Source organism: Anoplopoma fimbria, chromosome 9, assembly GCF_027596085.1.
Source record: "Anoplopoma fimbria isolate UVic2021 breed Golden Eagle Sablefish chromosome 9, Afim_UVic_2022, whole genome shotgun sequence".
NCBI classification, from domain to species: Eukaryota; Metazoa; Chordata; class Actinopteri; order Perciformes; family Anoplopomatidae; genus Anoplopoma; species Anoplopoma fimbria.
Window position 1 is genome coordinate 22,232,390 of NC_072457.1, and position 13,034 is coordinate 22,245,423.

The 13,034-nt window shown below is 43.9% G+C and overlaps 1 protein-coding gene across 1 annotated transcript in view; it reads left to right on the forward strand.

Moving 5' to 3' along the window:
* Nucleotides 1-3,001: 3,001 nt before the first annotated feature.
* rhbdl3 (rhomboid, veinlet-like 3 (Drosophila)) overlaps nucleotides 3,002-13,034 on the forward strand; it is a 51,057-nt gene continuing 41,024 nt past the window's right edge. The window contains exons 1-2 of the mRNA XM_054605129.1: nucleotides 3,002-3,142; nucleotides 3,766-3,789. Coding sequence (XP_054461104.1) covers nucleotides 3,002-3,142; nucleotides 3,766-3,789 — 165 coding nt within the window. The remainder of the gene's footprint in view (nucleotides 3,143-3,765; nucleotides 3,790-13,034) is intronic.

The following is a 13,034-nucleotide window of genomic DNA, read 5'->3' on the forward strand; positions in this document are numbered from 1 at the left end:
AAATGCAAACTGGACCAAAGTATTGACAGTTCAATTGTGAGAATGAAATAAATAGTGTACAAAAATAACTGTGTGTAACATTCATTTTATAATCAATACACATGAACACATGTGGAACAGCTTTGATAAAAGAGAACCTGAGTTCATCAGTATGTGTGGTGGCTCAGAGAACAGTTAGTGCCTACAAACACACCTGACACAGACTCTTGTCAAAAGAAGCAACACTCCCCAGCTGTTAATTTATTGGCAACATGAGCTCGGTTTTCCCACATAGCAGGTGTTTTTCCTGCTGTACAGTATATCTTGTCTCTTTCTCTCCTTTTTGTTCACACTCCTTTGCCTCCTCTGCCTCTCATGTCACAGCTCTGCAGCTGACGTTTGCACATGACTTGTGCAAGCTGCCACGTCAAAGCTTGTTTTGTCCAATTAGCTGCTTTTAATGGAAATTACCATTGGTGCCTGTAGCAAACAAGATAATTATTCTCTGTACTCCTTGGTAATATGGAAGATGGAATGTGATCTGTCCTTGGGAGACTGGTTATTGTATTAATGGATTTATCTTCTTTGTTAATTATGATTAAGTCCTATTATTCATTCTCCCAATACACTCAACATAGTGCATTTACACCCTATTATTTGTTTTACGTCATATAAAGGATTTCTTTCTGGTTTTATTATTGAAGATAAAAATGTAGATTCTAGTTAACTCATAACTTTATGCAAATAGGGTCTGTTATCCCTGCAGCGTAATGCCTTGAAGTCCTTATGTTCAGTAAATTTATGTCTTAATATTTGGCCGTGGTTTGCTGATATCTGACCGTACATGATACAGAATGGCTCCTGGCTCTTTTTTTAAACAACATATCAGACTCCAACTTTAACCCAGCACTGCTGTGTAGGAATCAGACCCCTGGGGTAAAAAAAAACATCAGTTGGCCTGGTGTTTCCATGGCAATGCTTTCACATATACTGTACCTGGGGGTGTTTCACGAGAAGGATATGATCAACCTACACACTGCAGACCACACCGCCATCGCATTGTTTCTCCCCATGCACCGCTTCCACCCAGCTATTAGTTGTGTTTGATGTCTCTGGAGGTAATAGGGAGGTGTTTGTCTGAAATGGGGCCCAATCATTTGGGTGATTGTAGCAGCAGAGTAGGGTGGGGGACGGTTTACAGCCCTGAACCCTCCCTACTCTCTGACCCTTTAAGCAATTTAAGAGCAGTGGTGGAATGTAGTAAAGTACATTTACTAAAGCACTGAATTAAAATAATTTGAGGTACTTGTACTTTTTCGTTACGTGCCACTTTCTACTTCTACTACGCTACAATTCAGAGGGAAATATTGTACTTTTTACTCCACTACAATTGTACTTAAAGATTTAGTTACTTTACAAGATTTTGGTTAATAAAACATACGAAGAACATGTTAAGTATGATGTTTGGAGCTTAAACTATCCAATAGTTTATGCAAGTACAGCTGAAACAATTAGTGGGTTAACAGAAATTGTTCTGGCAACTATTTTGATCATTTTATAAAAATATTTTGTGGTTCCAGCGACGACGACGACGACTCATGTCCATTAATGGTTTATTACCAATATTTATATTAAACAGAAATATTAAACCAAAGGGATGACAAAACATTTCTCATCCTCTTGTGAAAAGCATTGACAAATAATGTATTTACCATCAGTAAACCCTTTTCTTTGAACTCTCAATGAAGGGTTCCTTATTGAAAAGTGGTATCTGAAAGGGCTACAATATTGAATATTAGACTGGTGTAGTCATTTACAATATAATTATACAACTCAACATCATGCACACACGACCTACAACCTCTGAGCCAGTGGCGGACAGCTGTTCAGCCAGGGAGGCTGAGTTCCTCGAAACCCCTGTGAGCGGTAGGAGCTGGTGATCCCCTCCCTCCCTCCCCCTCCCTCCCTGACCGCCGGCCAAATCTCTCCCTCTCTCCCTTCTCTCCCTCTCTCCGCCCCCCCACCCTCTCTTTCCAATCTCTCTCTCTCTCTCTCTCTCTCTCTCCGTGCCTGGAGGGACGCATGCGGCTGGAGCAGAGTGCCAGCGTCTCCTGGAGCTGAACAGAATAACGCACCAACGCAGCCGGTCGGTGCGCCACCACTCCCCCTCTCTGAGGCTTCCTTTTCGGCGCGCCGTGGAGAAAAGCGCAGCCGTGTGTGTGTGTGTGTGTGTGTGTGTGTGTGTGTGTGTGTGTGTGTGTGTGTGTCCCCTGGTGCGCCGTCGACCTGCAGAAAGCAGCGTGCCAGGTATCATGACGCACCAAAAAATAAAAATAAAATTGGCACTTGCTTGGACTACGAAGCAGCCAAATGAGACTTTCGCGCGTCATCCAGTGCCGTTTTGTCATCTCAGTGCTATACGTCTCGTGCTGTCGACAGTGTCTGATGATGTCATTATTTCTTTCAGATGGACCTGCGCTCCTCCTCCGCCGCTGCTGCTGCTGCTGCTGCTGCTGCGTCGCATCCCTCTCGAAGTGACAACACTCGCTCTGCAAACAGGACGGTGGCGCGTCTCCCGGCTGCTCCACAAACTTGGACCGCTGCCTCCGGTCGTGGCGAGCGAATCCGCCCAGGCTCCTCTCCAGCTCTGCACACCTCTGTCCCGTGCTGACTAACGATGTGGCGGACGGCTGCGTGAGACCGCAAAGGGACTCCACAGCCCTAGAACTAGTACTAAACTATCACCAAATCAACTTTTCCTCTGGTTTTGAAGACATTTTTTTTGCTCGGTCTATGTGGAAAGTGCGCTGGCAATAACTGGATTACGCACACCTTTCATTTATCTGGGTCTATCATTTCACCTGGACTGATCTGCCCGTCCAAAAATCCAAAAACAGGTCCGACGATGCTCTACTTTCTCACCTTCTTACCTTCTTGTCGCTGCTAACATAGGGACCGACATGGGATTGTAAAGCATGTGGAGTCACTCCTGAGCACCGAGTCGCTGCTCTCCGCGGGGTGTATGGAGAAGAGCAGCCCGAGGATGGCGGGCGCAACCCGGGAGGCGCCTGTGAACTCCTCTCCGGCGGTGGCGTCCAACGCGGAGGGCGAAGAGATCGAGGTTTTGGAAAGCACCGATGTTCTCCCCGTGGCTCCAGAGGACGTAAGTCTACACACAGTACGGAGGGACCTCAAGTGCACTGTTACCTTTTTTAACGTTTTTTTTTTTTTTTTTTTTTTTTTTTTTTTTTTTTTACAATTACGCATCAGGACTACGTTTGAGTTTATGAAGCAGAATGTCAAAAGCATGAGCCTAACGTTCATTTTAGAAGGTTATTTTATCTAAATGTCATTGCATAGCTTGAGAGTAACAGCTATACCAGATTTAAACTACTGAGAATTAGGACAGCAGCCACCAAAGACACAGCACATCATTTCTAGGAATACTAACACACACAAACACACATACACCACTGTTACTCCATTAGCTGTCTCAAATTTAAACAGCCTTCTGTAACAAACCCCATACACATAATGATCCACCCTTTGTTACCTTATTATCTTTTGCTGTGGCTCATTGAACACAATGATAAGTTAATTACAGCATGTGATTTCTAGACTGCAATTATGGCGATTGCGCGCAGAGAGGGAAGTCCTTTTGGCCAAGACTTATCATTTCCAAACAGGTGCTCCTCTCCACTCCGGCACCTGTCTCTGAGATGTTTGTCTTTCTGTATCTCTTCCTCTCACTCATTCCTTAATTTCCTTTCTCTTTCCTCGTCTCAGCAATGGAAGTCTCTGTTTGACAAGGTATGTACCGCAAAACTTGACTCACTCACCATTTGCATGTTTCACTCATCGTGGAGCAGTGTTGTCTTCCAAGGTGCTCATCTGTTTGTGAACTGTCGGTGACATCAGACCTAATCTCTGTTATTAGCTTGAACCAACGCAGATGTGTTGTTCAGATGAAACACTGCATTGTCCCGCTTAAAGGTCATGAAACATGGGGAAGATTTTGGATGAACTGAGATGCGATATCGCACCACAAGCATCAGTTGGCAAAACTATTAAAGTTTCTTTTTAATGTGAAAAAGTGCTTTAGCGTAATACATTACTATGAAGTTCTTTTAATAGCTGGATTTTTACAGATTTTGTCCATGTATCATGGCCTTGACATTGTAATTAAGCTGTTACACTGGCTTTATCACTAATGGAAGTGACTTAAACCTGCACTGGGAAATTTTCCACATTGGCACCAAGAGGTGGCTGTCAGAAAAAATGTAACTTTAGCACCCAGAAATCACATATCCCAATGTTAAACTTCACACAGCATGCTCACCTTAGAACATCCGTAAAGATCTCATGCTGCTGAATAAAGGCATTTGTCGAGCACTCACTCCCTGCTGTCTATATGTTTTTGCACCATTGATTCATTTTGATTCGTCTCTTTCTGTTGGTAAACATACCCGGCACGGATATTTATTTGGCTAAATGAGGTGAAACTACTAGATCTCAGTCGTCTCTCCTTTCAGGCTGATTGGACAAATGTATCTTTAGAATAAAAGTCTTGCCTGGTGCAGCTTTAAATCCTTCTGCCTGAAGCGAGAGCTTCAGAGGAGTGGGAGCACCCTGTCGCCTGCTTACATTGACCCTGATAATGCAATTGTGGTGATACATAATCCTAGATGCATTGATCCATCAGTCAGACCAATCTTGTAAGAAACGCACGCAGGCACACGCACACGCACACGCACACACACACACACACACACACACACACACACACACACACGCACACACACACACACGCACACACAAATTGATATGGCCAAGAAACCCCAGGAGAAAAGAAACATGGACCGGCTGATCATGCATGCAGCATGTTGGACTGACAGAAGGCAAGCGGGCCCCCTACTATCACACACACACACACACACACACACACACACACACACACACACACACACACACACACACACACACACACACACACTTACATACGCTCGGCCACCACTCTGTGCCGCAGCACCTGCCCGACCTGGGGCCCCTTAATTTCTGTGGGGGGGTGATTGTGTGTGTGTGTGTTTGTGTATGTGCAGGGGGTTAGTAGGGGTGTTTAGGGTTGAATCAGAGGCTCGTGTCCGGCTCACTCTTTCGCGAAGGGACTGAGCTCCCATGGGATTATGTGAAAGGCTAGCAGGGGTGTGGTGTATGTGTGTGTGTGTGTGTGTGTGTGTGGTTGTGTGTGGGCGGGTGTATTAGTAATGGAGCATATTCTATGGACAGGCTGTAAGTGGGCCTCTAAATCGTCTGTCTTTATGCGTGCGGCACAGCTTTGAATTTCCTCAAGTGGATGTCGGTCTTAAAAAAAACACAAAAAAAAGTGGGTTTGTCCAAATGGCGAGGTCGCTGACCGGTCTGGCAGCTACAAATGTCCTTTCACTCTTTTATCTACTTTCCTCCTTCTTCCTCACAATGAGTTGCGCCATTTGTCAAGGGGCTGACCTCTGTGACCCCCAGCTTCTGTGACGGGACTAAGGAAGAGAAATGATGGGCCACTAGAGGAGGAAAAAAGCAGGATTTTAAACCCAGTCTGGCAAACCTGTGTCACTGCATGAGAGACAAAAGACAATGTCTGCTTGAAAACAGAGCAAGGTCTATATTTTTACATATCTAATCCAAAGATACAACTTGCCTCTGGACATGTTAGTCCAGTGTATGTATAGTTCAGTTTATCAGGAATACCATTGTGTAGACTGCATGGGCTGCGTTTCACACTTGCCAAAAGACCCTTCGACATGTTGACAGGAGGAGGAACGGTAAGAACTGAAAATCCTGCAATTAATGGACGACCTGCTTGTCTAAGTCATTTCATTGGGGCCATTTATGTAAAAAGTAACGATGTTGTTAGCCCAGGTGGCTGGGCAACATCTCGGATCCAACAAGCCATCCCACATGTTTCCATTGTCAAAACATTTTGGCCTTCAGATGAGACCCTTCTTTTATTCATATTATGTTCTTTACCATTACCCAAACTTCTCATAATCCACAGTTTGACCTTCTGGCTAATGGCTGTAATTTATTCATTTGAATAAAATGTTCCAGTGAGTGTAATACAGTGGCAAAATAAGTTGTCCCGAGATGAAGACAGTGATGCATCTCTTGTTTTAATCAATTCTGGCATCCCTGCCTTGTCAAATGCAGAGCACATTCATTTCTGTCTGTCCCATGAGGGATGTTTACACAGCATTGAAAAAAAATGGATCATTTTCCCTCCCTCATCCTTTCCTCTGTCGTCTTTAAATCAGTTTTGGCTGCGTGCAGAAAGCCTTTCCATCATATCATTTTTAACAGCCCCTGTGTGAACTCGGTACATACAGCTATCGGTTTCTGGATTTCAGACCGTCGTGGGCTGGATTCAAAGTGCTGCGTCGCTCTGTTCGCTTTCCCCTTCACTCCTCTTTCCTGTCCCCGGAGAGGATTTTGTTGCTGTATAAGTGCTTTCCTCCTCCGCGTGCAGGAAGTAAAAGAGAGCAAACCTCAGAACGCTTTGATTCGTGTTCCCCATCGCCTGAAACAAACATGAGGACCGAACAGAGGCAGAGACAGTCTGAGGAAGCAGAGGAGATGCTGTTGGGAGGATAGCAGCTGCACTGCCCTCTCTCTCCCTCATAATCACAGTGTCCCAGCCTCTACCTGTCCTCTAGTCACACACACACACACACACACACACACCAATCTGGAAAGACTGCAGTCATGGTAGCTGGATTACACATAATATGTGCATCATCCAAAAAGGTCTGTTTTGGAGTCTCGTTCTTGTTGCTTTTATGTCCCTGCAGCATGTCTTGGGGTTGTCTGTCTGTCCATTCTCATGAACGCAATATCTCAGGGACGCTTAGAAGGAATTTCTTAAAATTTGGCACAAATGTCCACCTGAACTCATGTATGAACTCAATAAAGTTTGATGGTCAAAGGTCACTGTGTAACTCAAGAACTCATATGCTAATTGTGACAATTTCGCACAAATGTCTAATAGGATAAATTGATGACGTGAACCATTTTAGGTATGTTTGGATCGCACCCCAAAAGGAACCAAACACATTAGTTCTGTACTCACTGGGAAGGTTTGTCAGGTGGATTTCCTTTTGCAACTGCAGCCGGAGTAGCCTCGTTTTACAAGAATTCTTTGTCTCTTACCTCAGGATGTTTTGCTTCTCGTGTTCATCTGTAAAAAGTGGAATATGGAGAACCTCGCTGTCTTTTAGTTGTCCTTGCACAGTTAGTTTTTTTTTGTACAAGGATGATTATGAAGGGCTACACGTACTGCACAGACACACTACGTTTTTAACTAAGGGGACTGGGAATGTCCCAGTGCTTGTAAATCCTGAATTTGGAAGTCCCCATGTGTACAGACCAGAAACCTTGCTCAACTCAAAGTAGATGGAGCAGCTGTAGAGACAGGATGTATACAAACTGTTGACTGTATATCAGGGTTTATTTCTTTCCAAAGGAAACAGCTTTTTGTGTCGTTAATACAGCCTTGCAACAGAAAGGTGTCTCTTTTTGTAATATAGGACTAAAAACAATACAGCTAACAGTGAGCACTAACATTTCTTTGAATCTGGACGTTGTGTGTGTGTGTGTGTGTGTGTGTGTGTGTGTGTGTGTGTGTGTGTGTGTGTGTGTGTGTGTGTGTGTGTGTGTGTGTGTGTGTGTGTGTGTGTGTGTGTGTGAGTGTTAGAGAAGGTTCGGTTCCTTTTGTGCTGACAGCCTGCTCCCAATGGCAAGTTGAAATGCTCCAGGCACGCGCCCCGAGGAGCTTAGTGATTAAACACTTTCACATGGCTGCATACTTTCCATGGAAGTGTTCCCCCTTTAATTTTCCCTTGGTGGCATAACAATGCTTATGAATGCGAGTTATGATCCCAAACTCACTCAAACCACAAATATAAGTCTTTCAGATCTTTCAGGAATGTCGTCTAGCCAGAGGGGCTTACTGTCTGTGCATACGGTTGTAGTGGAAACACTGTTTTAGCCACGTGGTACATGATTTATGATTACCACCCTGTCAATTAGTAACTAAAATAATGACAGTGAGCTCTGGTGTTAGAAAAGCCCAGCTAACGTCATTAATTAAAACAAGCAGAAATTCATTGGTGTGGAAGCCAACTGTTCCCGTTGGCACTCCTGTTTCAACAGAGGGTCTGTCCTGCTTTGCAATTAGCTTGTTCATTTGACATTCAGTGGCCATGCCCGAGAGAGGAGGAAAGACCTTATTAAAAGTTGTTTTGTCTGGCGGTGCCGTCTCGCCCCATCGTCCCGTTCAGGACACAGCTGGCATCTCGCTGTCTTTTTTTTTCTTTTTTTCTTTTTTCTTTAAGCACACTTCAAATGAATAAACCAGCACCCAGGTAACAGGCACTTAATGGATAAGGATCCCTCAGCTGCGTTTACCGGTGCATGCAGGGATAGCGTGACTCGCCACGCCCTGTCAATCACCTTCATTAAAAGCAAAAGATGGTTTACACAATGAGATCATAACAGCAGTAACTGCAGTAAAATAAGCTATAGATTCAGCAAGTAGCAAGTATTTTTGAACATATATGTGATGTTTTTCTTTATGTTTAAGATGCATCAGCTCAAAGAGTTGAAGGTTAGCATTTCTAGATATCTGACTTGAGGTCAACTAATAGAAAAGGATATTATCCTGATCCTGTGACCAAAATATTTTGTCTCTTAAGTAAGTAAGTTATATTTTTGCTTCACTTGGCCTCCTCCTGTGTTTCTTTCCTCTATAGTGTTTAGGTTCCTCTGTCATTTTCTTTCTCTTACCCATACATATTTGGTATACTGATGTGTGTGTCACGCTAATTGCTATTGACACACACACACAGATGGTGGGGTCACGGTCTGCCAACCTGCTCGTCTATATCTAAAGCGGTGATTGACACCAGCTGAGTCTTAGAGATAACTCAACCACTAACAGTCAGTTGATATTCAACCACATTGTCTTGATTCAAGATCAGGAAAGTAGTTGGTGGCGGCAGACTGCAGCCCGCCCCACGCCATTAGATAGCGGCGGGGGCCTGTGTGGTGATGAAATAACAGACGGCGCCTTAAACATTTTCATTGAAAGATTTAATCATCAGAGCTCATCTTTCCCCGCTCCTCTGCCTCTCTCCACTGCTGAGCTGTAAATAGATTTCCTTAATGAAAGGCACAGCTCCAGTTGGCGGAGTGTGAAAACAGTCTCTGCTTTTATGCAGAGGTAAAAATAGCTGCTGTTGCCTGCATGTCGATCTGTAAACGGCAGAAAGAAGACGTGACAGTTTACCCGTAATTGGCAAACAGTGTGCAAACTCAATGCAGCCGTGGCATGAAATCAAAGTGTCTCTTTGATTGTTGAACGACTCAGTGATCTGGCAACCTCCATATGCATTGTGTGTGCATGTGTGTGCACATATAGTATGTTTGGACCAGCCCGCCTAAAAATGTAAACCCATTACTAAAGGTCAAGGGAGGGCATTTGAAGTGACAGCTCACAACACCGGCTGAACAAGCCTGTGTGTTCCTGCTGCCCTTTAGGACCAGTGTGAATTGTGATGGGGCTCCCATGCACAAATTAGCCCTGATATGTCTGCTTTCTACCTTCTCTTTCAACTCTCTCTCTCTCACTTATTACCTCCCTGTCTCTCTCATCGTTTTGTTCTGAAGTCCCCATCAGCGATAAGTAGATGACACTGCAGATGTGAAGAGGCTTTGGTCTCAGTCTGCTCATCGATGCCTTCATCTCGTTTCATTAGCTCTGTAAAAGTTTCTCCATGCGCTAGTTCATCATTTGTGTAATGGCGGCTTTTGGTAGAACAACATCAAGTTAGGGTTTAATCAAGGAGCTTGGATTGTTTTTCTCATTTGTGTCTATGTCACTGCTGGCTGTATTCTAATTGCGTTTGGAAAAGAGTCATGTTTCAGTCGTTGCAGTTAAACAAACTGATTGATGCGTTATTGTTCTGGTCCTTGTTAAGCTGCACCAGTCTTTTCCAAACTTCTGTCCTGTCCTCTGCTTTTCTTTTCCTCTCATTTATACATTTTTATCTTCAGACGGCTGAATAAGTATCTGGTAGTGATGTGATTGCTACCTGTTAACCAGGCGAAAACCAATTCCTGCGCACGCGCAATCAAATGACTGTTTTATGAGTCATCTGACATCCTAGATACAACTAGAAGACAACTGCAATGTTAGATACAGCTAAGTTGACATTTTAAACGAATGTTCATAGAGATGGTTTGTCGGTTGACTCTGCTACACAGCCCAAGACAATCCCAAAACAAGCTACAGTATCGTTGGCCAAAAGCTTATTTTCCCCGTCCACACATATTTCTGGATGTGGAATAATGCGGACTTAGTGTGGACAGAAGACCACAGTGGAGAAAAGTATGTCTTCAGGTTTAATCAGGAGTCAGTATGCTCAAAATAAACTTATTTGTACAATGTCTTGTTTGACCCAACGGAAGTGAAAGTGCTTATAAAAAAGTCTAAATTTGAAAGCAGGTTTAAAAACTTACCATAAGAGAGTGGTGAAACGTTTTAGCCATTGAAATAAGGGAATAATGTCACACACTTCAGTCTTAGAGATCTTTCCTCGAAAGCACTCGTAGTGTTGGACACTAAAAGATGCAAAATAGTTGTGTTAAGAGTGGGAAAAGAATCTCGAGAGGGATGTTTAAAATCCCTGCTTACATTCTCAACTCAACACATCTGGCCAATCATTGCATGAACTGGTGATTGTCGGATTGTTTCGGAAAGTTCCCCTTGGTTGAAACATTGGGAAGGTGCGAGGGTAGAAGGTTTTACTATTTCACCATCTGACAAGGCCCCTTTATTGTGGAGGCAATGTCAGAGTGTATCATTAGGCTGTTTATTTTGGGTTTGCATACGGCAGCAAGACTACCTTTGTTCAGGGTTAGTTAGAGAATGACTTCCTGAACTTCAACGTACCAATCAACCAGCACTGTTATAACAGGTTCCTATTTCAGTCCGTCACTCTGATCCCCAGGGGGATCAAAGACACAGTGCAGGTCCATTCATTCCTGATGGCTGAAACTGTAATACCTTCCCACAGGTAATAGTTACGGAGCCGTTGAGAGACTGACATGCTGGTTGTGGCCCATGACGCTGGCATGCGCGAGGTTGTGTGTATGTGTGTGTGCAGGTGAGTTTGACGGACTTGTCGGCCTGTTGTTCTTCTGTTTTCTGATGATGCCTCAAAGGTTCGAGATACCTGTGGACCACCAAAATGGAAAATGGAAAATGTCTGTGTTTTTATCACAGAGCTCAAAGTCACAATGGGAATGTTCAACATGTATGATCCTGGAAAACACACACACACACACACACACACACACACACACACACACACACACACACACACACACACACACACACACACACACACACACACACACACACACACACACACATACATATTTTGGGACTCATTCCTATGCCATAAGCAGTGCAGGTCTGCAGTGTAGTCTGGCAGGTGCACTGCTGACACAGGTACAATAACCCCTGTGTTTGCTTTACACACCTGTGTGTGTGTGTGTGTGTGTGTGTGTGTGTGTGTGTGTGTGTGCTTGTGTTAGCTGATTTCTGACTCTTCCGTCAAGCGCTGCCCATTAGGGAATGTTCCACACGGAGCGTACAACTCAGCCAACTCTTTCATTGCCCATTGGAAGAACAGTTAAGTCTTTACCGCGACAGATGGCAACGTTGACAACCACCACAAACCAAAGCTGACAACTACCAGCACAGATGTTTATAACTTTGTGTGCTGGATTTATGATGCCAGCAACAATTTCTTGATTTTGAACTTCTCTTTGCCTTTTTATGAGCTCAGTTGCGTGTAAAGCACCGTTCAAACAGCACCGTCTCCCCGTTTATTCCTCCTTCTCCTCCGCTCCCTGGAGAGTTTGCACTGCGGTGTAGACAATGCAGTTCGAGACACTCATAATTCAAAAGTAATGACATTTTTTGCTGCTTTATAGACGCCCACGCCAAACCTGTAGGTAGACCGTTTAGTTTGCGGTTCAAAGCCACTGCTCTCTCTGGATTCACTCTACTCATTTTCTAGAAACTTTTTTTTGTTTAGTAGCATTTTTGTTCCTAAAAACTCTGTGCAATATTACCTCTTAAAGACATCAGGTACAACCCAATGCTTATTCTTTCAATTGAACTTCCTTTTTTTTTTTTCTTTCAAAAAATCCTAAATTGAAAGTTCAAGGTGTATTATCTGAGCTTTAGTAACACGGCTTATGTCGATACTCTGATTATGCTGAACACCTTCACGTATTGAGTTAATCAGGTTAACATCCCTGAATACTGTTAGAACGCATGAACTGTCAACTTATTCAGTGTCATTTCTTTAACATGACATTGGTGAATTTTCTAGGACAGTAAAGCTGGGGTTTGGCCCGTTGATCAAAGGTATTCAGCTATTCTCCGATGCCCTGGCTGTTTTGCTGTTGTCATGCCAACCTGTCCCGGCCCAGCCTGACAGGCTCAGCAGATGCCCAAGGTGAGGGACAGTGCTTAGCTTTCACCCAGATCTCTGTTCCTGTCCTGTCCCCTCCGTGTCGTCTTACAGGACATTGCTGCCAAAGCCTGCCTGCAGGGCCAAAGTGCTGAGGTGGGTAACTGTGACAAGGAGAAACCACATCATGCTAGAAAACTGACCAATAGGAAATATAGCCATTTGTGACCCTTTTCTCCCTGGTGTGACATCTGACTTAGTAGCAGTGTTGTGGCTGACTGCTGGCACATTTTCATGAAGAGGTAAATGAACCATCACTGCAGAGCGCTTACTGCTCATTGGCAGCGTGGAATTATTCAGTGTGTAAAAACTTGGCCTGATGTCTTGTATATGATTAAGTGATGAAGGCTCATGCCAAAAAAGGTAAGAGCACAGACACAAAAAATTAGGTCACAGATGGTTTTGGTCCCACTGATAATAAAATGTACTCATGTTTACTCTGAAGTCTGACGATTCTGT